Consider the following 26,562-nt stretch of genomic DNA (forward strand, 5'->3'; position numbering starts at 1 on the left):
AATGCTGTTACTTTTAAGAGGCAATTAAAGCACTACTTGTTTGTCAATGGTTCTGATTTCAGCCAGAATCTCGACCAGGTTTAAGTTTTGTATCGTTACTTTCAGATTTATTTAGTTGTTTTCCAACACAGTAGTGCACACAGTTTTCTGCAGTAGTTGTACTTATAAGCCTGTATTATTATTATTATACATACATATATATATATATATATATATATATATATATTATATATAGATATAGATAGATATATATATATATATATATATATACATATATATATATATATATATATATCAGGTTTCTGCCCAGGGTGGATTGAGTGCCGGTGTGACAGTACAGAGTGTCCCCCTGTACAAAGTGTCTCCGCGGACACTTTGTACCAGCACATTTAGTCCGGTCGGACATTATCTGCTGAAAATTGTGTCCCACCCTCACAGCAAATATAGTCCCACCGGACGAAATGTCCTGGTACAGAATGTCCGCAAATACTTCATAGCATATTTTGTCCGGCATAAAATTTAAGCATTTCGACATTCAAAAGGCAATTGAGTTCATTATCAATAATTAGAGCAGATACATCAGAGTTAAATGTTACAGGAAATAAATGAGACGTTGTGCGTTGCTGCAAAACAAAAAATAGAACGGGGAAAAAAAGAAGAAAAAGAAACAAGGCTTCCGTCTGTAGAAGATGTTTATCATGTTTTTGTTGTGATTGCTGCTATGTTATCCTCCGTATATGTTGCATGTTGTATTTGGCAACTACATTGCGTTCATAGTCATCTTTACAGAGGGAGAGATAGTATAAACCTAACTTCCTCCCCAACGGAGGGCGGGTACGAGATAGGGAATGCAACAGCTACAACACAAAATGATAATTGCAGAGGTAAAATATTACGAACTTTAGGAGTCCAAACTTCATTGTTGCCGTATTTCCCTAACACACAGTGGGTAAGTTTTGGCAAGTATGGTAACTGTACTTCATGGGTCTACGAGAGTTGCCTAGCGAATATGAAATTTCATCCGTGCGTAAAGCTCATTATAGGACGGGAACCGAGGGTGTTTTCAAGTTACATCCTAAACGAAATCGGCAACGCTGTATACAAAACTCAGTTCCATACACATAATTTTGAGTGCAAGGATAAGGGGGGGGGGGTTGGGATGGTAAGTTATCGAATTTGTGTCCTGGGGAGGGGTCTGCTTAAGTCTGTGACCTATCTGTGATGAGTTCCAAAATATTTTTGTTTGCTAATAACAACCATGAAGTAGCTGGAAGATACTTCTCTGACCTTGAAAATGTCAACACTGCCCCAACCCTCTCCGTATGGGCTTGACACCTATTTATTGACTTTCATTACTACTTTGTTTACTTTTTTACCCTTCCTTATTTTTTCACTCAATCGTCGTGTCAAGGTTTTCTCCCTCTCAACAGGGTGGAAGGCCATTCCCCCACCCCCTGCCCCCTAAGCCCGTTGTGATGGCCATGCGCGAAGCAAATCTTCATTTGTATAGACAAATGGCATTCCAGGCAATTCCAGTGATAAAGGTTCGTTGTTTCTTATTATGAATGTTTCTTATTGGACAAAAGTGGTTCAAATTAGAAAAGATATATTAGAACGATATCCTCTTCAAAAGAGCTGCAAAACATACAGGAAACAAAACAAAGCCAAACAAGGGAAAGAATAAAGCAAATAGGACAGAGCAGGATGCAATATGCTAGATTTTTTGTCTCATCATGTTTCTCACACTTTAAATATGTCATTCTTGTAGAGAAAAGTTTGTTCAAAGAAAGTTAATATAGTAAAAATCAAAACATGAAATTGGATGATAGTCATGCACAAACACAATATTCTGAATCTATATCAGACTGGGCAAAGAGTGAAAAAATTATTATACATGGGATCAGGGAGCCAGGAGCGGGGGGGGGGGGGGGGCACTGTCTGTACATACTATTTTTAAAATGGAATCCCATATCTTTTTATAGCACGGTTAACAATAAAAAATCTCAATAAATAGTATTGATAACATACTAACACATCATATATATTTAAGTGATATGGCCGGTGTGTATCGGTTTATAGCATAACGAGTGGTGGTTGTGGAATGAGAAAATGTCCCTCTGATGTTGTGTGCCCACCCCCACTTTCTACCCCCTGCATGGGGAAATTTAACTGGAATGATGACTCTTACTTTGTAGCTCTGATGCAATTAAAGATAATCCATGCTTTCTAGAGCATCCTTCAAGCAGGGAGGTATTGCTTGATTAGAATGATATACTACTGTCACTCTTCTTCAAACAATATGTACTTGAAACTCTCATAATCCACATGAAGAACATCCTCTTTAGAGTTTGGTAAAGACCTCAATAAAACCATGCAGAAGTTTCCCTATTAGAATTCCCCCCTTGAACTGCTTTCCACAAACAGTAGGATTACCTATAAAATGCTTTTATGTGCAACTTGATACCGTCAAAAGTTAAATCTTGATTGTAAATTACAAATAAAAGAGCTGATTCTCATGTATCCAACGGGTTTTTCGTTAAGACTTACACAGAAATCCATAACAGCAAAAGTTACAACAGGAAGCAGAATATGGTCGGTTATATGTTTTACTATGAGAACTTATCTTGAACACAATTTCCAGAACCAAGAAACACGCCTTCGTATTTGTTATTTAATGAAGTAATGAGGTGATAAAGAATTTCGAGCGTCACAACCCTTCAACTTGAACTGCAAATATATGGATTTCCACCGAACGACTGGCAGTGAAAAGTCAATGGCCTGACTTTGCTTAAACATATAGCAGCCGACGAATTTTTCTCTCATGATATGTTAGAGTGAAAGACAAGATTATTGTCGGTAACAAGTTAACTGCCAAGAAAATTGTCTAGACATGTCTTCTGGGGTCTTCTGTTAACTTCATACATACTCCCTCCATTGGTGGTCAGATATGAGATATCAGTACAACCAAATCTGTGCAAAATAAAAGTTGAAAGCAATATGATGAGTAGTGAATGCCACACTGTAAGTCATATATAAAATACATTATCATCTTGAAAGGTTATGTGTAAGCTCCACTACAAAGATAATTAACATTCACCATATTGGTTAAGTGTAGACTGTATAGTGTACAACTGAACTATGCTTAGGCATTGAGTTAATTGGATGATCTTTTATTGTGACACCTACATGTTTATAGGATTACTGGCTCCATTTTTTTAATTGGAGATTGCGTGTCATAATTTTGGCGCTATATTGTACAGTTCACTACCAAACCTGAAAAGTTTTAACCACATGAGCCAATACAACATTTGTGACATATTAATTAAATTTAATATCAGAAATTTATCAAATAAGATTAAGCTAGGATACAACAGAAGTTTGATGACTTTTGGTGCTCTATTGATGTATGTGTGCATGGTATGACTGTTTAATGCCGATCAAACATTAATTGTCCTGAATCAGGATCCATGGGGGTTCAAAACACCCTCTGTATGACCCAAATGCAAAAACAAATAATGCTAGCTAACCATTATTATGGTAAAATGTACTATTATACATCATTTTGCATCAAGAGACCTAAACATTGCCTTATTTTGCCAAAGAAAAAGGGGTCCCTCTCCCAGGTTTCAGGAAATATCCCCCACCACACACACAAACACATTTAGCAATTTTCCACAACGGACCAAACAGAGAAATGGTACCAAAACTCAGTTGATACATTATCTCTCTTATCTTGTCGAAGTTCCTTTCAAAACAGCCAAGTAGTAATAAGTTCACACTTTCTAAACAGAATAGTTCCTTGTGGTTACAATATCAAACTGTCCAACACCTTTTTGAAAAACAACACACAATAGGTGGTGTCTAGCTGTGGTATGTGGTCTTACTTATTTACTCATCATTTGTTTGAACAAATAAACTGTGTCTGCTGCAGTCAAACATGTCCAGCCAAAATCACTTATTGGGGATGTAAATCAAATGACGACAATTGTCAGGCTATATGCTACTTAAGAACCAGAGGTGGAACCTTTGCAAGTAAATATAGGAACAAAAACTACTTACATAAACTTGTTAATGGGGACTTAACCTGCAAAGATTTACACTTCTCGGTTCTCACCTACCTTCGTGACCTTTCTGTATGCTTAATACCTATTTGGAAATAAGTTATACTCAAACACAGCATTCTGCCATGCACTACAAGTTATTTGAATGGTACAAATAACAGATATGATGCCATTCATATTGGAACTAACTACAGAAAATTATTCACTTTTTAAGACATGCTTACCTCATCATCACATCAGTAATGAAATAAGAAGTTGATGCTGCAGTCTTGTCAGGCACTGCCTTAGTCTCAGGCCACTTTGAATAGAAGTCAGACAGTGTTATCATGTACAGTCGCTTGGCAGCTGTCACTGGTAGAGGACCAATAAGATCAACACCAACCTGTTAAGAAAGAAGACAGCATTTAGGTGCTAATTTAAAAAAAATTACAAGTTGCAGGCTTTGCCTTGACTGTTGTTCTATTCCATTGCTTCATTCTGTACACAGATCTCGATAAAAACAGTGGGATATCTGATCGAAACAGGGTGTTGGTGGATTTAGGCCAGTTATTTTTACCTTGCAAACATGAAAATGTAACTTACACCATACTGTACCATACATTTACAATCGCTTCAACCACTAAACCAGAAAAATGATACGCCACTTTTTGCAACTTACAATTATATGCCTATATTGATGGTTGCTCTGCAGTTAGGCCAGAGTGTGGCATAAAGGTTTGCTGTATTGGCCCTAAATATGCCAAATTTTCACTATGGACAAAATTCTGTAAGTATGTTTATTTCCCTGGAGGAAATTTACCTCACTGGGACATTCAATCATCTCGTTCACATTTAGAATGTCTGAGCACAATTTAAAGGGTTATTACCCCCAGGAAAGTACTTTTTGAAAACTTCTAGCAATTAAAGTGGCCAAAATTTAGGGCCAATACAGACTACCTTTCAACTTGTATATAAATGTTTAATTTGTCCAGAAAGAGTGACATTAACTAAACTAAACCTTCACTGCATACTGCGGACATCCTGTGCAATTAAAACAGATTGAATATTTACCTGTTTCCATAATCCAGTTACAGGAATGCTATGGAGACTTGTTCGTAGGTCTACATGACAATGACGCTTTGACATCCTGTTGAACATAGCTTGTTACATCAACGTTGATAGTTTTGCAATAGAATCTAGACAATAGGCATAGTCTGTTGTCTGGTTTATCTATGCAAAGATGAACACCTTCAAAGAGATAAGAAAATTCATGATCAAGAAGATATCATGTTTTTTTGCCCCCCCCCCCAAAAAAAGAACAAAAACAAACACACACAAATATATGGGCTGCACAATTGGTAGTTCTAGCTGAAGTGCCTAATTAAAATTGAATTACAACTCTATATCAGTGTTTGAAATGGAATATTCCCATTATTGTACATATTGCATGGCCACAATTGGGGTCTATAGATATTTAAGAAGTTTTCTTCTGCAGTTAGGTTTGGCATGTAGAGAATATGCCACACCTAAAAAAGTACTATCAGGCCTTCAATATCTGTTCTTACCAACCAAAATTAATGAACGTGAATTTGTTATGTACAGTATTAGTGCCACTTTCCTCTAGAAGTAGGCTCGGCTATATGCTATAGTCCAATAATTGCATTTTATAGTGTCCCATGCATGCAAACCAGACTAGCTCTCTAAGCTTTAGTGATCTGTTGTTATCTTTTATGATAGGCAGGGCGATAAAAGGTGGAAATTTATAATACTTGTCACAAAAATTTGTTAAGACAATTGGGTAAACAAAACGAAAAGAAATAGGCCCTAATAACTTTGCTCAAGCATACAACTGATTATAATGTTGCATAAGCAATTGCTTGACTTTTGCGAATGAGTTTTTACAACTAACCAAACGTGGTAAAAGAATATCATGATTTGTGCACCAATCAGTCCTAGAGGCCTGGTTATAGTTTAACTGTGGAATGGCCGTTCGCCATTTAACAACCAAAGGCATATTGTGTATCCTATACTGTAAGTTACAGACATTACCTTATAGATGTCACTAGTCAGTGTGAGCTGCCTTCAATTTCGGTACGCAAGAGTTCCATTTTCAGCCAGTCTGAAAGACTGACTTTGTCTCCGTAAGATTCTTCTCTGTTTTATTCTTGTAAACCTACTTGGATAGCTCTCATCTCTTAGAATATCCGCAATTTGTCTCACGTTTTCTGCTAGCTTTTCCGTTTTTAGTTGTCGCACGACTTTACTGCTAAATATACGGAAGCCGAAATGCGACAATTTGCTAATAATACGGATACTGCCAGAGTCCATTACTAATTAAATTTTTGCTACTCGAACGTACATGCTACGGCGGACATTGTGTTCAGGGGGACACAATTTACAACAAAATATATGACCGTCAAATAATGTCCCCTCCGTGTAACTATAGCATATACTGTCTGGGTAGACAGTCTGTACCAACTGGCCTTGTACAATAGGTCCGGGGAGACCAAACGTACTGGTAAATCCAGTATAAACTGTCCTATGGGACTGGGACAGTTTATACTGAATATGGAATATTTGCGACAGTTTGTACTGCTACACCGGCAGGACTATCTAAGCGGAGCGCCACCATCGGTTGGCGTGGAGCGTACAAGAAAATTTTGGGTTTTGGAAACCCCCCAGATGGCCGGAAACGGCCCTTCCCGAGTATTCTGTGCCACATGTAGACAGCTTTGAAATGAGATCTCATGTCTGGAATTTTTCATAATTAATGAAAAAAGTTAGGACAAATATCTGGAGCACCAGAGTACAGACCAGCCGGTGGTGCCTATTAAATAAATCATTCGGGCTGAGATGATAATTTTAGATGGACAGTGAGTGAGAGTCCACTCCCAAATAAATATTGTTTCCATGTTCTTGTAGAAAACGTAAACTCCGCAAAATACAATTAGTTGTGATTTTGTAGTTACGTGAGATCCGTTATAACCGCCGAGGTGGTTAGGCTATTTGCTATACACTTAACTATGGTAGGAAATTATTTTTTCGGTATTTTTGGAAATGCTAGAAAATACTTTCTTTTCCCCCCTCTTAACACCAGATGTGGTCTTACGGTATATTCATATATGGATGCACTATAGCCTTGTTTACATGACATTAGTTGCATTTAGTACGATATGCAAGTTTGGCGTGAATTTTTCGAAAGTGCTTTGCTCGATCTTTCGTAAAATTTGAAAGGTGTAGCCTACCTCCTTTCTGTACACAATTGGTACACAATTGATTTTCAGTTTTTTTTTCTCTATACGGTCAAGTGAATAAGTTGTACATTGAGTATAAACTCATCGCGAATGCAAAATACGATGCGGAGATTTCCAGCAGACAAATGTTTTCTTTCCGGGATTACTGAGTCAGTTGAAGGGAATCCCGCACCTTAGTGGGAACACTGAACTGAAGTCAAATTCATACGAAAGAAAACGTTTACTAACCAACATACAATACAAATATAAAAGAACGTGGAATGGCAATATTGTTCAAAACATTTCCCGCGAGGCTGATTTATTACAGCAACCTTCCCGCGCTGGGCCGTGGGTGTCCGTGTGACACGTATACCCTGAAGCTTGCGAAACCTTGCAATTTCCCCCAGTGGCGTACTAAGCGGATGGGGATGGGGGTCCACCCGGATACCAGTCAGGGAGGTGCCATGCTACAGCCCCCATGCCCCCAAATTCCTCATTGTTTTTGTAAATCATTGTGTAATCAGTTCAAGGCTTTGCCAAAGATAGCATCATTTTGCATTTAAGTCACCTTACATTAAACAAAGTTTTCTCAAAGTAGAGGGCGAAGTCTTAGACACCTCCCCCAGGACGGCATTCCCGGCACGGGGTGACAATGGGAAGAATCCGCCACGGGTGCCAGCTATTCTAGATACGCCACTGGATTTACCATATTTTTATAGATATAGTTTCTTTTCTTGTTCCTGTATACTCTTGTTGGCTATAACTTGGAGTATTCCTATTCATTGGGGTCAAAAGGTTACCGACCTACAAAAGGCTCATTTTTTTCCGTTGGCACAATGGATGTAAACGTAATCATGCAAGGTATAACGGCTATGGCACCATTTCTTTTCTATTTACCCGTTGTAATACATCTGGTATCAATGGAGGCGTTAACGTTGGCCAAGACTATCATCAAATGAGGACCAGAAAGGGGGAGGGGGTGACTGACCAGTCGGCCAATCGGAGATGGGCACAGAGCAATGGGGGGTGTGGTGGGGCGGGGTGGGAAGGTTATTAGCCGCCAAATCAAATCCGATATTCAGCAAGTGTAGTACAATATTTGTTCCATAGTTCTATCTATGCGTGTTGTTATCACTAAGAGAGTAAACGAAAGAAATAAAACGTCTACAAGCTTTTAATGCATAAAATAATATATATTTTTTAGCTTCACTCACATCCAAGCAGGTTTGGTTATTATTTAAGGATGAATTTAGTCTTAATACGTCATATTGACTGTCCAAGAAATAGGAATGAGTTGAGTGTCGGTAATGTTTCTGTATATAGTCTGGTTTGCGAGATATTAATCTTTAAAGTATGCTCAAGTCCTGGAATGCTCCTTTAAGGATAATTCGATGATGACGTCAGTTCCTCAGTGTAGGCCTAAATGTTAATCCATTGTTTAACAAGAGCACAACATGCACTATGGTTCCTTGCTTAAGTGGAATATTTGTTGCAATACATGTACCAGCTGTTAACCAACAACTGTATTCCATGTTTGATTACAATCCGATTTAAGGTTGTGGAGTTATTGGAATTTTAATATTTTGGCCTCTCTCCAAACAAGAGCTCAAAGGGCACAATGGTTCCTTGCTTAGTGGAATATTAAAGCATTGTATGTCCTCACCCAATATCATAACATTTATGCCCACGTGTACCATATATTAACCAAACACTGTATTCCATATTTGGATACAATCTGATTTAAGTTTTTGGCGTTATTGGAATTTGACAATTTTATCCCCTCCCAAATACTTTGGCCCAATAAAATTTGCGTCTAAATGGCCCCAAAAATATTTGGCCCAAATAATGTGGCTAAAAGATATAATTGCCCCCTCCCCCCAATATTGAATCCCAAAAACTGTGGACCCCAAAATATTGGGCCCCAAAATTCGTGCAGGAATGCATTGAGGTGTAAATAAAACATTTGGGCCCACTCAGCCCAAATATGGGCTCAGGAGTTTTTGGGGCCCAGATGGCCTGCATGTACCAGCTATTAACCAACAAAGGTCTCAAGTTATTACAATGTAACTTTTTTACGTTTGACCCCATAACCTTATTAATATTCATAAGGTTAGTGCTAAAAACGATAGGGCACACCTCACTATAATACATCCACATAAATCCAACACTCCGTTGTTGAGTTATCGTGAATCAAAGCAAGTGTATCAGACGTACACACACACACACGCTAACCCGACTGCTTAGGTTCCTTTGCTTCCGGCATGAAACCAAACTGGCAATAACTCAACCAAAATATTGCTCATGTAAACTTATTATAAACAGCAGAGCACCATTGGTCGACATTCAACACTATTTGTCACTGATAAACTGTTAATGTTAATGTAAACAAATATTTCAGGCTATAGGTCTTGTTTTCCTATTGAGTTTTGTGTTGCATCTGAGAAACTGAACCAATGATAGTGTGTTAAACTAAGTAGTCCAGCCGCTTTAATTGATAGGCCTCGGATGTACTGAGGGTTGTTTCTCAAATATTAAAAGTTGTAACGAAGTACATCCTGGGGTGATAACAGAGTTGTTTAGCGGTCTATATACCAAAATTAATGTGGTGCTCTCAGCCAACCTTCATGTTCTTTTCTGGTGTTCACGCTCATTGAATATTATAGTCTCTTCATAATGATCTCGTTAATGACTGTAAAAATGATAGTTGGAAATTTAGAATGCGATCTGGTATACCAGTGGGCCTTATACATTTACGTTAAAGTTGTATTCAGAACTTGGGATTAATCTTGACACTTTGTCCTGGGAGAGGATGCGGTGGGGGGGGGGGGGGGGTTGTAGGGTATGGGCATTGACGTAACTAGGTCAGTGCAGCTGGTGTGGACTCATTTTGTCAGGGCCATATGGTTCCTATGACCGATAACAGCCTGAAGATAAGTGTTTGAAATCAGAATATTTATTATTTTCCTTAAACAATGTTCAGTGTTTTAAGTTCTCTCACGATAACCATCAAATTGGGAATTCAAACCAAAGCCTGTCCTCAAGAGAGAAAGCTTGAAAGTGTCATATCTAGATGTCAAGAGGTGACAAGTTTAGAAAGTTCTCAGCCAAAACCCAAACCATGAGTGGGCTTACTAGGTGGATGCAGACTCTCCTCTGTTGGCCCATTTCTATTGCTGCACCAAGGGTAGACTGCTCCCTGCAGCTCCACTGGTAGGACTGGGCCAGGGAGTAGGGGGAAGAGAAGCGGGGGTTGATTGCATGTCACCTGTTTATATCTGGTTATGCTTCTGGTCGAGTTGGCATAGTACAGAGTTGTAATGAGACACCTCATCCTAAGTACAAGTAATTATCAGTGATTTTCCTGGCACCAGTTTAATCATAGACTCAAGTCACTGTGTTAGTTCTATGGGAAATTGTTTTACAATCTTCTTGGATTCGCTAACTACCTGACTGTTTTGTGACTTGAGTGTGGCTGTTTACAACACTGGCGTATAATGACCGCAGTTTTACTCAAGGGTGTAGGTCATGGGTCAGTCTGCCCCTGATGGTGACTCCCGGAAATGGATGGAACGAGTGACCAAAGAACATAGAGAGAATTAGTGTTGATAATTATCACGCTATGTTTATTTGATGAATCTTGCACTAAGTAACAAATAGATAAATACATATATCTACATATAAATACATATATAAATATATATATATATATATATATATATATAAATGAAAATCGTAATGAGTTGGAAAATCAAGAACAGTGAAAAAACTTTCAGCCTCCACCGGGATTCGAACCACGGGCCTTCCGCTCTGTAGGCGGACACCCTAACCACTAGGCTATGGACGCTGATTGTATGTCCAGAGGTTCGCAACCGGTAAGGAAGGTCGTTATTCCACTGTAGGCGTTTGTCACCTGTATCGAACAATACTAGTTCTGTTTTTGGTCACATATTTTGCCTTACTCTAGAGATCAAACATGATGCTAACTGTTACGAGGGCCCATTGTAGCCTAACGCTAGTTACTGCTAGTGAGGAACCTAATGTTACAATGTGGAGAGTAATTGAAATTGCCTACGTGATAAATCAGTATTTGAGAAATTAGGTCGGGTTACCGTGTCACAATGTTATAATACACGATTGTTCTGGTATATTCCTTATGATGACGCGCTGGTCTCGGGTTAACGTCGGTTTACGTGGAATCGCGTGTAAGCTGTGCACGGCATCTTCGTGGATGTGGATTCTCTGGAACGTTCGCAGATATGCAAAGGATTTCCAAGAATAGAAAAACTGGGTCAAGTGTATCGAGAAAGATCTAGATGATTCTTGACATAGCGAATCGTATATAAACCCGCCCAGATCGGAGAGTTTCTCAGTTTCTGTACGAATACAAGCGACGACACATATTATACCATTCTACTATATATCGTCAGTGCTCAACTACCAGTATTTTCTGAAGGATTGAGAGATCGATAAAAAGATTGATTCTACACTTCCATTCAGAAGTTTGAAGAGGACTTTACTGTGATACTACAGTTTTCAGTCGTTATTGCGGAGAAGGTGAAGAATTTCTGTCTCCGTTGAGGAAGTTCGTTACGCCAGGAGTTAGTGGCTATAAAGCTGATTTTGGACTGACTCTGGTAATATTTAGTCGGCGAGAAGTTCGACGTGTGCTTCACTCTATTGTGGCTGCAAGTCCGTCTTCTATTTTGGAGCATCGCCGGAAAGAAGGTGACTGCTGTTTCTGGGATCGCGAGAAACTTCGTCGAGGACCAGTGAATTTCGCGGTACAACGGACCGAGAATCGTCGTCATCGAGGTCGTGGCCGCTGAGGGATATCGCCGTTGGAAGAGACCAGCGTGTTTTAAAGTGTATCCTATCTTGTTAAGTTTGTGAGTAATTTTCTATATATTTGTAATTACCACTTGTTGTTGTTGGTTCGAAATCCATTGTTCAATATAGTTTACGTTCTCATTTAAAATCTCTAGACTCGTCAATTTGTCTGTGTTCCTTACGGAAACGAACCCAGGCTTGTGTCTCGTTAAAATTAGTTATCGAGACCTCTCGCATTCCAACGTAACATAACCAACACGAAATCATTTGTGATTCCTAAAGCCGGATCTCGAAAGAGATACTTTGAACAGACTTTATGTTAATGCAATGGAGGTAAACGACAAAGGCAAATGAATATATATAAATGAAAATCGTAATGAGTTGGAAAATCAAGAACAGTGAAAAAACTTTCAGCCTCCACCGGGATTCGAACCACGGGCCTTCCGCTCTGTACGCGGACACCCTAACCACTAGGCTATGGACGCTGATTGTATGTCCAGAGGTTCGAAACCGGTAAGGAAGGTCGTAATTCCACTGTAGGCGTTTGTCACCTGTATCGAACAATACTAGTTCTGTTTTTGGTGACATATTTTGCCTTACTCTAGAGATCAAACATGATGCTAACCAACTCGAAATTATTTGTGATTCCTAAAGCCGGATCTCGAAAGAGATACTTTGAACAGACTTTATGTTAATGCAATGGTGGTAAACGACAAAGGCAAATGAATATATATAAATGAAAATATATATATATATATATATATATATATATATATATATATATATATACATATATATTTATATATATATATATATATATATATATATATATATATATATATATATATATATATATATATCCAGTAAGGATTATAATATCTTAAATGAAAAAAATGCTGCACAGTGAAACATTAACCAACTGCTTTAAAGCCTGGGCTGGTCCAAACTGATGGACAATATAGTGAAAATATATATGCTGAAGATATGACCATTAAACCAACAGTCTCATTCTAAACAAACAAATATATTATCACTAGTCTTATATCCTTTACATAACCCAACCGATGTAAACAGTTTACCAACTTCACATATTCACCATTATCATATACATGTTATAATACACTGTTTACATCCCTTCGTAATCATCCTTACCAAACTGATGTATTCATAAACTGTTTACCTCCATTCTGTAATCATCCTTACCCAACTGATTAATCATAAACTGTTTACCAATCCTATGTAATCATCTTTATCAAACTGATGTAATCATAAAATGTTTACCAATCTTACGTTATCATCTTTACCAAACTGATGTAATCATAAACTGTTTACCAATCTTTTGTAATCATCCTTACCAAACTGATGTAATCATAAACTGTTTACCAATCTTTTGTAATCATCCTTACCAAACTGATGTAATCATAAACTGTTTACCAATCTTATGTAATCATCCTTACTAAACTGATATAATCATAAACTGTTTACCAATCTTATGTAATCATCCTTACTAAACTGATATAATCATTTACTGTTTACCAATCTTATGTAATCATCGTTACCAAACTGATGTAATCATAACCTGTTAACATTCCTTCCGTTAGCATCGTTACCAAACTGATGTAATCATAAACTGTTTACCAATCTTTTGTAAACATCCTTACCAAACTGATGTAATCATAAACTGTTTACCAATCTTATGTAATCATCCTTACTAAACTGATATAATCATAAACTGTTTACCAATCTTATGTAATCATCCTTACTAAACTGATATAATCATAAACTGTTTACCAATCTTATGTAATCATCCTTACTAAACTGATATAATCATTAACTGTTTACCAATCTTATGTAATCATCCTTACCAATCAGATGTAATCATACACAGTTAACCAATCTTATGAAGTACCTAAAGAAGCCCTAATAATCATTGCCTGCTTACCGTGTTTACACAAATTAACTTTGAACTAATCTCAACATCACCTAAACGGATGGTTACCATAAATTCATTTTCATTGAGCTAATCTCAACATGACCTAAACCGATGGTTACAATGAATGCATTATCATTCCTACCCATCCAGTTTGACTATTTCACAATTAATAGGTTACTTCTCAATGGGGTTCTCCAGCCATCCCCATGAGCCAACAGAGGGTGCTGTCACAAGATCTTACCTAGTTTCCTGAACTTGACAAGCTGCAGTCTCAGACTGTATATCACATCGGTACTGTGAGCTGATCACTAATAGTATATATATACAACTTCCTTTTAGTTATTAAAGTAGACAGGTTTTTGAAACATTTATTCAAAGTTAGAAGTCAAACTAATTGTTTAAACACCTTAACTTGTTGCATTTTAAAATCCTTTTTTTAAACCTTGAACTAGTCAATTACCAAACATGTGTGTATCCAAGCTTATCTGGCGAGTGCGAATGTGATACCTTGATTCAGGAATAATATCACAGTCCCCTTTGTCAAAATGCAAGAGAGCCCCTTCCTCTGCTGGAAAGTCTCTACCAATCAATTCTCAATAAACATCGAACATTAATTTGTACATAGTAATTCAAATGGAATACAGAGAGTCAAGATAATAAATAAATTCTGTGTAAAACACTGTTATGCAATAAACTGTTTGGGTAGACTATGCATAAAGGCTAGGAAAATATTACAGTGCATTTGATTCAGCAATACAACCTTTTAAGATGTATTTGTTTGTGAGAAATGCATGTTGAGAATTCCAATAGGCTATCCCATCAATCCCATAACGTGATATGGGTAACTACTCTTATTGAGAACAAGTATCTGAACATATACCTGTGCAAACAATATTAGTATATATATTATTTCAGGACTGATAACAATACATAAGAATGTGTGTGTGTCTGCACTTGTTTTGTATTCTGACTAAGGGCTTGAACAAAGGAATTGCGAGTCCTCAGACGGTAAGAATCACCAGGTCCTCAGAAAAGTTCTATTGTTAAGGGATATTGTGAAGGTTAGGTTACGTGGACTTGAACAGTAGGAAAAACCATGAGCTCCTCAGTATGATTTTAAAACACACCTGGGTGTGTCTGTGTCTGTTTAAAGTAGTTTTGAGGAGCTGCATGGGGGGGGGGGGTGAATTTGGGTTATCTGTGACATTTCTGTTTGCTGATATGGATGATATATTTGCTGAACTCCAGTGTGTTTGTTAGTTTTGATCCTCTTATCAAGTACTTATTGGAAAGAACCGTATCTAGACGGGTCTTATCTTCATTTCTGTGTATTTGATGTAATATCCACCTCCAGGTAGACTAGACCAGTATATGCTTGATAGAGCATTATCTGCTGCCATATAGTTACCATTGAGGTTAGAACCTGCACAGCTCTTGTACCACCAGGCACCATGGTTAGTAACAGCACAGTTAGTACTGTCAGCTATATCATTGTCCCTGTCAAAGGTACTGAAGGCAGAGTTAAGATGAGCACTCAAAGCATAACCACCAGGGTGACCTCCATCTGTGTCTGTGAATTAAACAAGTAAAAATATTCTCTTAAACTACAATCCATCACAATTAAGGGACCTATCACAATATAGACACATTAAACAATTAGTAAATATGATTGGATATATGTTGAATCTGTAGAGTGATATCTCTACATATCACTACACAACAGAACATTTGTGCTTAATCTCTGTGACAGTCTGCATCACATATCACTGATTGTATTTGCTATGTTATATCTCAGCATGTCACTGTTAGGAAGTTGTGCTTGTCTTTGTGTGATGCATTAGGATGTCACTGTAAGAAAAAATATGCTTGGTCTACTGTCTTATCATATCACTGTCTGTAATTACGCTTTGTTTCTGTGGTGTATTATCATATCACTGTCATTCATTATGCTTGGTTTATGTAATGTCTTAGCATATCTCTGTAAGTCATTATGCTTTGTTTCTGTGATGTCTTAGCATATCCATGTCAGTCACAATGCTTGGTTTATGTGATGTCTTAGCATATCTCTGTAAGTCATTATGCTTTGTTTCTGTGATGTCTTAGCATATCACTGTCAGTCACAATGCTTGGTTTATGTGATGTCTTAGCATTTCTCTGTAAGTCATTATGCTTTGTTTCTGTGATGTCTTAGCATATCACTGTCAGTCAAATAATGCTGTGTTCATGTGATGTCTTAGTATATCACTGTCATTCATTATGCTTTGTTTATGTGATGTCTTAGCATATCACTGTCATTCATTATGCTTGGTTTATGTGATGTCTTAGCATATCTCTGTAAGTCATTATGCTTTGTTTCTGTGATGTCTTAGCATATCACTGTCAGTCACAATGCTTGGTTTATGTGTTGTCTTAGCATATCTCTGTAAGTCATTATGCTTTGTTTCTGTGATGTCTTAGCATATCACTGCCAGTCAAATAATGCTTGGTTTATGTGATGTCTTAGCATATCTCTGTAAGTCATTATGCTTTGTTTCTGTGATGTCATAGCATATCACTGTCAGTCACAATGCTTGGTTTCTGTGATGTCTTAGCATATCTCTGTAAGTCATTATGCTTTGTTTCTGTGATTTCTTAGCATATCTCTGTCATTCATTTTGCTTGGTTTCTGTGATGTCATAGCATATCACTGTCTGTCGTTATGCTTGGCTTCTGTGATGTCTTAGCATATCTCTGTCAGTCATTATGCTTTGTTTCTGTGATGTCTTAGCATATAATTGTTAATCCTTGTATGTGATCTATTTGATATATCACAGCTCGTTACAACAATAAACTTAATAGTTTTGTTTTAACTCTAATTCTATATTTAAACATATTAATTAACCCAGGAACCATAGTGTAAGTTAATCCAATAACTGTTAATCCTGCTTCTTAGGACTAGTATAGACCAGCCAAGAGCTATTACCTTACTAATCACATTTTAATTATTATAATGATAGCAAATGATTTCTCACTGAATTATCTGGATTTTTATGCCTTGTTAATGTAGCAATGTAACAGGAAGGCATATTCTCAGCAAATATAATGGTGAGTTGTGGACACCCACTCTGGAGTGAAGATAGCAGCAGTCATGAGCTGGGTTAATCCAAACTCTGTTCAAGGTTTGCTCCTACAAACTAAGGCAGCAATTAATGGGATCATAGCTGATTGATGCATTAGCTGAAATTGAAACGACCATCCCAGCTCCCACCCTTTTTAATTTCAAACAGCTAATGATGCCGCTGTTAAAACAAGTTTCCCCCAAAAGTGTCATATTTAAAAAAAAAATTGGTCATAAAGGGAACAAATAGCCTACAATAGAGTAATGAATTGAAGATTTGTTTAGACTTGTAGACTTCACGGCATGGTTCAGGCCCGTTTTACCTATAATAAGGCTAAAATGATTACCATGCGAAACAAGGAAACATGACATAGACGCTTACTACAGAATTGGAGAATTTACCATGAAGCAACACAAATTGTATTGCAAAACAAATGAAAATGTAATCTAATTATTCTATGAATAATAAATGTGCAGTGATATATGATATAGGATGTCACATGTTGCCACCATCCCCATCCATAAAGTAACATACCCTGCCTCTCCACCCTCCCACTGCTACAATAACTGAAAAAAAAAGTTTCTTTAAAAAATGTCTATCGCCTTGAAAATGTTTGTTAATGTATTTATGACCTCCGTAAAATTCTTATCACAGCTTAAGTTGCACGCCAATGAACTTCCCTGGTAATCTAGTTCCAGGGGTGACTACTTGGGTTGCTTAAAACAATGAAGGTCATACAGCTGGCTGCCCTAAAGAATGAACATAACACGACTAAAATGTACTTACCGAGTATATTATGATAAAAACAGAACATGACATTTAATAGTACAATGAACTTGTATACAACAAACACAGAGAGAAACCTACAGTTTGGACAAACCTGCAGTTCCACTGAAAGCTCCCAGTCCAGACAGTGTGTAATTGTCACTTTCATCGTTGATCCGGAACAAGTCAAACTTTGCGTAGTATGGAGCTCCATCTCTGTTCACCATATCAATCCAAAGTTGATAGTTGCCTTGATTGGTGAGGTCATACAACTTATCATTTCCCAACCAAAACTCATGGTCCAGCTCACCAAAGCCGTCTTTATAGCTCTTCCAGTTACGATGGAATTCAACGGAACCATTAACACGACGTTGGAACACCTGTATAATGTAAAAACAAAAAGAATAATTTTAATAATAAATAAGAATATATTTATTTCAATAACATTTTCACTGAGAAGTGGACTGTATTCCTTCTATAACATAAGCAAAGGATGACCTCTAAATGAAGCAGTTATTGACAATGTTCCAAACTGAAGTCCTACACTCTCACCCGTAATTTACCCTTCTGTCAGTGGTATGGGATTCCCACATAGTATCTACAGACTTGTTATTATCTGAAACAGTAGTCGACAACCTTTGAGACCCACATGCCAGGATCATCCATGAGGAATCAATCAGAAATCAATGTGTAGTTTTCCCCCCTCCCCCCCCCCCCCCAGATGCTCAGAAAGCTAGTTTGGTCTATGGACTTGTTGTTTAGTAAAAGAAACAAAACTGTAGATAAATCTTCTAACATCTACAAATACCAGCAAACCCACCAAAACTGATTTTTGTGACACACAAGTCTTAATTTCATGATTTTCATCATCTACTTTCGAGTCAATACTCGGTCGGTTTGGTAACGGTGAGACCCCACCTTAAAACCAGGACGCAAAAATGCATTGACGTTTTCCATGAGGTAGTTAGGTGCATGTTTAGGGAATCTAATACATAAAGCCTTTCTTAGGATATCATGCTAACAAGGCCTCAGATTCCACACATTGTGGTATCTTTCACTGACATAAAAGGACCACTATATTAGACTAACCTAGAATGTGTGTGACGTTGCACCTGAACTGACTTAAATTGAAAAGTGAATTTCACCCTCTACCATAGTTGATTGTACACACACCAGGACAGAAAACTGTTTAACTGATGTCTGTGTGTGTAATGTAGACAATTAGACCACTGTTGGATATTGTTGCTTAAATGCATTAACTCCATCGCATTACATATAATGGAATCTTATTGTCAAACTTCCACACTATTCATTTGGAAGAGAAACATTCTGAAAGATCTTGAGCTCAACTCTGGTTTGTATTGAAATGCCCAATTCCTCATTTCCCCCAAGGTTGATGATTACTTCAATAAATCTAAAATGACCTCATTATCTGAGAGAAAGAGCCTAATACTGTGACAGGCAGATTGCTCTTGTAATAAAACTCTAAATTTATATCAAGTGAGCAACACATCAACTCTGATATTCCCCAATTTATAGATACTGTAATCAAACACTGTAATAACCACAAATGGACTGGAACGGTAGGTTCAAAATTAATCAAGAAAATTAAGATTCAAAGGAAGATGCAAAGACCAATGGGAAGAATATCAATGTACTGCTACCATCTGCATGGTTTCATTAGAGTAACCATAATTTCATTAACTTGGAACTTGTTTCTAATTCCAGAGGATGCTAAAAGTTTTATTTGTTTCTGACAAATGCACTGCCATTGCAAATGTATAGGTAGGAACAGAACCCCTCACCCTTGCGTCACAAACTAATTCCGTACCAATCGACCAAAGTGATTCTGCTGACCAGTGTGAATGCGTAATATTACAGGATTTTATAACTGTCAATGAGAATGTGTGTATTACTATTGTACAGGGCACACCTCTGGTGCTTAGAATCTGACAATATGCACAGAATAACTACATTTTGAGGCAAACTTAGCCATATTTATGAAACATAGGATATCATACTAATTAAAGGTATCCTCCTCCGTCAGTCATATTATACATATACAATATATCGTCTATAATATAGGATGTCATACTAGACTTACTGTCCATCCTCTTCCGTCAGTCATATCATACATATACAATATATCGTCTATACTATAGGATGTCATACTGGACTTACAGTCCATCCTCCTCCGTCAGTCATATTATACATATACAATATATCGTCTATACTATAGGATGTCATACTAGACTTACAGTCCATCCTCCTCCGTCAGTCATATTATACATACAATAAATCGTCTATACTATAGGATGTCATACTAGACTTACCGTCCATCCTCCTCCGTCAGTCATATTACAGAAGACTTCAAAGGGTCGTCCATTCCAGTTAGTTGGTTTGATGGTGTATGTGCTAGTTTTATTACAACCAGCATTGAACCAATCCAGGCAGTTGGTCATCTGACAATTATGACCAAAATCAAACATAGAAAGTACAGAGATTACATAATGATCACATACAAAGGTACCTGTCATGTAGCAAATTTCATCAATTTGTGGTTATTAATAGTATAATCAGCCCTGCCACTAATAGAAACTCCCTGCGGTGATGGAACCCATTGAGCCCAATCAAAACAGTGTTAATAAATAATTTTCACAACAGCAATTTATTTAGTGTTCATATTTGTGCAGCAGTCTTCCAGGCTCTGATTTCGTCTCTAATACAATAAATTTGGTTCCTGCTATCCATCTTCATACTTGTATTATGTACACTAATTTGACTATTTAAATTACAGAGCAATTTGCTTTGTGATATGTACCAGCTAAATTATTACCTACAATCAGGGAGACGATTATGACAACAGAGAATAATTTATTCGATATCACATCGCAAAATGTTATTCAAAATGGGCAATTCGCTACACAAGTGTAGCCATGTATAGCAGTGTTTGCACACAGGAACCATAATAAATTCATGAGAAAAGTTCAGAGCATTAAGTACTGAGCTATGTACAAAAAATGTGAACAATAATTTATACAATGATAATATGTTGACAAAGGACAAGACCCAGACGACGACCCTTGTCATTTTTTCTACGCTTAAAATTAAATGTGCATTTAACCAGATCCACGGAGTATGAGATTGTTCCATGGTTTACAAGTTTGACAATTATTTATACTTTTATTAGAGTTTTGAAATAGCTAACAAAAACCTACATGCTGAATGAGGAAGGACAATTATGTCACATGGGACGGTCGAAGTACCTCATCCTATAATGTACACTCCATGAACAGACATTTTGTTTGGGTTAATTCAGGCAATAAGAACACGTTGATGACTGGATACTTTGAGTCAAATTCATCGCAAAACTCTGACAATTCTAAGCTATATTACAAACCAAATGTTCTAATTCGTCCTACTGATAGTGTTGATGATGCCAAGATTCATGTAATGTACTTTAAATGCCAATCACAACATCAAGCTTTCTCTTCTACAAAGACTGACATCATATCTGAATAGTTTCATGGGTACCATTACTATTTGGATGACAACGGGGAGGAGGGGGGGGGGGTACTACTGCAGTACTATTCCAAGCATATTTCTTTGCTATTTCTGTGATATCTCTAGTCAACACTGGAAGTGATAATTTACAGTCAACATACAGTATTGTACAGCAAAGCTATATCATAATTGCTAAGATCTTCATCAAAATTTGAATCTAAAATCTTTCTCCCCAAAACATAATATTCTCTAATTCGAAATTGTATGTTATTAAGTATGTAATTCTCACCTCAATAGAAGGATCATCACAAGGACAATCACCACCAGTAGTGGTTTGCTTTGGGGTGGTCTCCACTGATTCGCTGGCTATCATAAGTTTAAAACAACAAAAGAAAATCAAATTAAATGAAATTAAATGAAATAAGGAATTGATTAACTGGAAGATATTGAAAGAGGAAGGATAATTAGGCCTGTCGGTCACACCATGAAAATATACCATTCCAGAACTTGTGTTAAATATTTCAGAATATGTTATACCTGGTACCCTCGATGGGTTTAGAGCCATTATACTCAAGGTACTCTCTCAAACAGAGCAACATCTTCTCATTTTCCTGAGTCTTACAGCAAGTACAATAATTTTGTGATAAAATCAGTGCTTTACTATCTAGGTGTTATACAATTTGAAGTATTTCAGACAGATCTTTTTAAAGATCAAATCTGATAATAATAATAATAACAATTATTATAATATAAAAGCTACATAAGTAGAACACAGAACGCGAATTAGGTACCTCTCGCCACCAAAACAAGAGGGCAATCTAGTACCATACTGTACTTTAAAAATCGTCTTTTGCGTTAAGTTAGCAGGGAACAGTGATTACTGCTAAACGATTTAACTATCATATCATGGGCCTAATAATAACCGTATAGTACCCATACATCTATTGATGGGCCCTACTATATCAGTTATGATAACTTTACCCATTTTAACGTCATGTCTGTTTCAGTCGCAATAACTGAACATGTACACAGACTTAACGTTTCTCTGGCTGGCTGGCAGTGAGCATTGTGTGGCGGTTCACGACTCAAGCTGCACAGTTTTAATAATTGTTGTAACTAATCAAGGGGAAATAGTTTGTCATGTGACATATTTAAAGGAGCACCGTTTGTTAACATAAAGCAGTCATTGTCTATGCTCACTAATCATCCAGTGTGCAGGGGTGCGTTGTAAGAGTATGGGTCGTCACAACTATTGAAAATTAGGTTACGACAGTAGAGTCGGGCAGGGGAGGGGGGTTCAGTCAGGGCAATTGGGGCCAGCTTTTAAGTTTTTACAGCAATAAAAAGGCTTCCTCCAGTTTCCAATGCTCTGATTTTGCTCTCTCTACTGTACATCCTTAAGATGTAATGTCAGAAATTTGTTGTTTGTCAATGTTATTAACACATTTCAGATCCAAAAAGTGTATCACAAATCAATAAAAGACAATGTGGCAATGGTCTCAAAGAAAGAGGCTCAGGTGAACTAGTAAGCATGAATCCTTCCTTCTTCCCTTGCATAGGAGACTTCCCGTCACATTGTAAATAGTGATGACACAAATAAATACATACAAATACAAATACCTAACATCTACATGACGTGACGACACCATCACCAACTTGTTCCAAAAGTTGCTTTCCTTTTGCTCATAACATGTGTGAAATCACAAAATTGACCAACAACAGATATGCATACACTGCCACACAAAATGACCACCATCACACTGCATACTTCTAATAGATCTTGATATTTTACCAATTCTTAACACAGCAATATCAGAGAGCACAATTTACTGTAGCAAATTATGCATGGTCACCACACGTTCACTGAATGTTGTACTGAAAGTGGTGCATCAAGTATTCCATTTATATGAACTATCACCAATTTTATAAAAGAAACTGATTAGGATAAACTTTTATAAGCTGAGACAATTACAACACAAGAAAATAGTTAAGGGGAATATCAAAGTATAAGGGCCCTGTGGGGGTTAGTGTTGAGTCATTAGTATTTAACTCATCCATTGATGGTTGCTCATTGTTGTATTCTGAATCCAAGACATACATAAGATTGCCGTGGAATCTTGAGTTTGTTTTGCCGAAAATATAAAACATAGCCGACAACTTCAGATGGTTAATTAATTATGAAAATTAGTAGTTAGAGATGAAGAACATAATGTGATTGTATATAAAACAAGAATATATTTTAATTTTATTATCTTATTTGTGTCATTATAACAAAATAAATTGTTTCATAACTGAGCCTAACCCTGCAAATAGAATGAATTCAACAAAACAATATATTTCTATCTTATTAGATGTTTGTGATATTTTAAATAATGTTATGGGAACTTAATAAAATCAATATCACATTTTGTTGTTGTTGGCTGTTTCTGATATCACTGGTTAAAAATTAGAAGTTCATAATGGGCACACCATACAGTATATTTGACATTGCTTTTCCATAAAGACGACATAAAATTGATTAAATAACCCTCGAACCGCCTCAAATAAAAAATCCTTTCACAATCTTACGGGTATTAATGTCAATGACTATACAGTCCCTATCAAAGTCCTGCATGCTACATCAAATGTAAACACATAAAGCACTATATGTTGTTAGCTTACGTGATAGCTAGCTGGCATTGGATGTAACATTGGTACAGATAATGTGAACAATATATGATACTAATATCATTTAACTTGACCGCAGAAACTGGCTGAAGGTCCCGAGAGAAAAGATCAGTGTAATGCGCAAAGAGAGGGGGGGGCAGCAACGGGAACGCCCAATCACCATCAGATGTTATGTCATCTGAGGATGGTCTAAGGAGTTAAACCCCTCTCCTTTATAGTGTTATAATTTTGAAATTTTTCAAACGCTTCAATTGTAACATACTAACATCCTATATATGTGTATGTAAATTAAATTAACACATTTGTGTATTATTCTATCTTTCAGTGGGTGGGTGGTGGGACTGGGGGGGGGGCTTATTTCCCTTGATTTTATTAGGGGAGGGATAGAATTTTATATGTAACGCTCCTGATGAGGTCATCATGCCCTGACCTCAGTCGAGGATTATGACATTTTTGTACGAGAAAGAATAAAACGACGCCTCCGGGCTGAGGGGACGGTCTTCAATAAAACGTCAAGCTCTTCCTAAATCGGTAACAGAATCCCCCCATCAACTTCCAAATCTTGCGCACGTCACTCTAGTGGATTTTTCCTAAACTGTAACGGTTAGTGTATAGATTTAGTTTACTGCTTCGTTGTTGAACTTACCTTCTTTTGTAACATGGTCATTTGGTTTCGGTGCTGCCCCTGGGCATGGACCAGGATTGTAACGAGCAGCTGTTGAACAAGAATCACATGAAACACTACAGGAATAGTTACGATATATTTATCAACAAGTTTTATTTTATTTTCAAAGCGGGAAATTGTTCTAATTCTTTTCTAAAGTGTGTATAATCCATGTAATTGTTTCAAATTATTGAATCAAAATAAAGAAACCAAATAAAAATGAATTTCTTGTATGCTATGACAACGGAGAACTAAAGCAAATAATGTTAAATGACGTTTTCAGCATTGGCGTAGGAAGGTACTTTTGAGTGTGGGGGGGGGGGGCTGAAGACTGATAGCCGGCCTGGGAGAGGGTCTAAGGGGAGGGGGTGTAGCCCTCCCCTTTGGAAATTTTTTGCATTTCCCCAGGTGGCCTCAGATGCAATTTGGTGCAATATAGCACACTTCAACACCCACTCCATTTTGTATATAATTTTGCATTTTCACCTGGCCTTAGATGTAATTTGGTACTCCAAATGAGATTTTTTTCTCATTTGGAAATGAAAAAAGGGTTTTCTGACTTGCGAAGCGGGGGGGTGGAATGATACTTCTGCCCCCCCCCCCATATTTTTCACTGGGGGCTGGCGCCCCAAGCCCCCCGGTTCCTACGCCCTTGGTTTTTAGTCTGAGAAATAACCAGGTAGTGGACCACCTTATTGCTGCAATAGACAGGTAAGCATTCAGGGGGGTAGGAAGCTTCCAAAAAGTCCAGGGGGGGAACAACATCAGAGGGGCACTTTCTCATTCCATAACCACCATTCGTTATGCTATAAACCGATACACATGCCGGCCAATGGCCATATCACTTAAGTATATATGATGTGTTAGTATGCTATCAATACTGTTATGGTGCACATGACTCTATTAACCTACATCTGTACTTCTCTCCATCCATAATTTAGAACTTTCCAAAAAAAAATCCTTCTGTGTTCATTCGTTGAATAAAAGTCTCTAGCAACCTCGGTTAAATCCAAGTCATCGGTCTTAGATTTGTGTACATTCAATAACATCAGACTGTTGTATCTCTTTTGTGACATTGTGCTTCTCAGATAATTCTTTAGAAGACGCTGTGTGGAGAACGATCTTTCAGCTGAAGCGGTACTTAAAGGAGCCAACAAATATAAATGAATGAGTTTTGCAAGTTCTGAAAGTAAGGGTTGGACATTTGGGTGTTTCTGCTATAGCAGAAATAATTGTGCTCATTGATGTAATTCTTTTCACATCAGGAAATTGCTGAAGAATAGTACCCCTTAACAACCTAAGCTGTACATCAAACTGCTGAAAGTCAATGTCACTGGTGTCTGTTTTCACAAGCTGATCTGATATCTTAAAAGCTATGCCATTTGCTGCATTTAGAATTATAATTTCCTCCATATGGGTTAGTATTGTATATCACCCTGCAGTAATTCCAGTGAATCTCTTTTGTAGTACAGCAAGGCATGCATCAATAACCTCAAAACTCTAGACATAGAAGTAGGATTTGGCATCATAAAGTATAGAATAATATCCTAGTAGAATGAGCTGCAACATTGATTGATTTTCATTTATTGAGATTGTAAATATTGTTAACCGTGCTACAAAAAGATGTGGGATGCCATTTTAGAATAGCATACATACAGACTAAAACTAAATTATTAATGGCTTAAAGGCTTAAGATATTCCAAAAGACAGTTCTTCATCAAAGGGGCACATTTTATTTGCCAGTAGGGCACATTTGCTATATTGGAAAAAAGTGGGGTTTGTTCCCCAGTCTCCCCCCCCCCCCGCCCCTGATCCTACCCCTCTAAGCAGA

The 26,562-nt window shown here is 37.3% G+C and overlaps 2 protein-coding genes, 1 long non-coding RNA gene and 1 other non-coding gene across 5 annotated transcripts in view; all 4 read right to left on the reverse strand.

Annotated features, from left to right (window-relative positions):
- Window positions 1-26,562, reverse strand: part of LOC139974357 (fibrinogen-like protein A) — a 148,189-nt gene that overhangs the window by 44,132 nt on the left and 77,495 nt on the right. The gene's annotated exons all lie outside the window — the stretch shown is intronic.
- Window positions 1-26,562, reverse strand: part of LOC139974360 (fibrinogen-like protein A) — a 76,959-nt gene that overhangs the window by 44,132 nt on the left and 6,265 nt on the right. The window contains exons 2-6 of one of the 2 annotated variants that reach the window (XM_071981446.1): window positions 24,714-24,782; window positions 21,690-21,766; window positions 20,230-20,358; window positions 18,012-18,276; window positions 14,010-15,603 (exon numbers count right to left, since the gene is read on the reverse strand). In XM_071981446.1, coding sequence (XP_071837547.1) covers window positions 15,335-15,603; window positions 18,012-18,276; window positions 20,230-20,358; window positions 21,690-21,766; window positions 24,714-24,782 — 809 coding nt within the window. In that variant the 3' untranslated portion in view covers window positions 14,010-15,334. The remainder of the gene's footprint in view (window positions 1-14,009; window positions 15,604-18,011; window positions 18,277-20,229; window positions 20,359-21,689; window positions 21,767-24,713; window positions 24,783-26,562) is intronic. The other variant, XM_071981447.1, reaches the window with a different exon arrangement.
- On the reverse strand, window positions 1,716-6,475 carry LOC139974039 (uncharacterized). The gene is made up of 4 exons (XR_011795371.1): window positions 6,090-6,475; window positions 5,112-5,288; window positions 4,286-4,443; window positions 1,716-2,970 (listed from the first exon to the last, which is right to left on the reverse strand). It is a non-coding gene; the product is annotated as an uncharacterized lncRNA (long non-coding RNA).
- On the reverse strand, window positions 11,045-11,117 carry Trnac-aca (transfer RNA cysteine (anticodon ACA)). The gene has a single exon. It is a non-coding gene; the product is annotated as a tRNA-Cys (tRNA).

This window comes from Apostichopus japonicus, chromosome 9 (genome assembly GCF_037975245.1).
Source record: "Apostichopus japonicus isolate 1M-3 chromosome 9, ASM3797524v1, whole genome shotgun sequence".
In the NCBI taxonomy this organism is placed as follows: Eukaryota; Metazoa; Echinodermata; class Holothuroidea; order Aspidochirotida; family Stichopodidae; genus Apostichopus; species Apostichopus japonicus.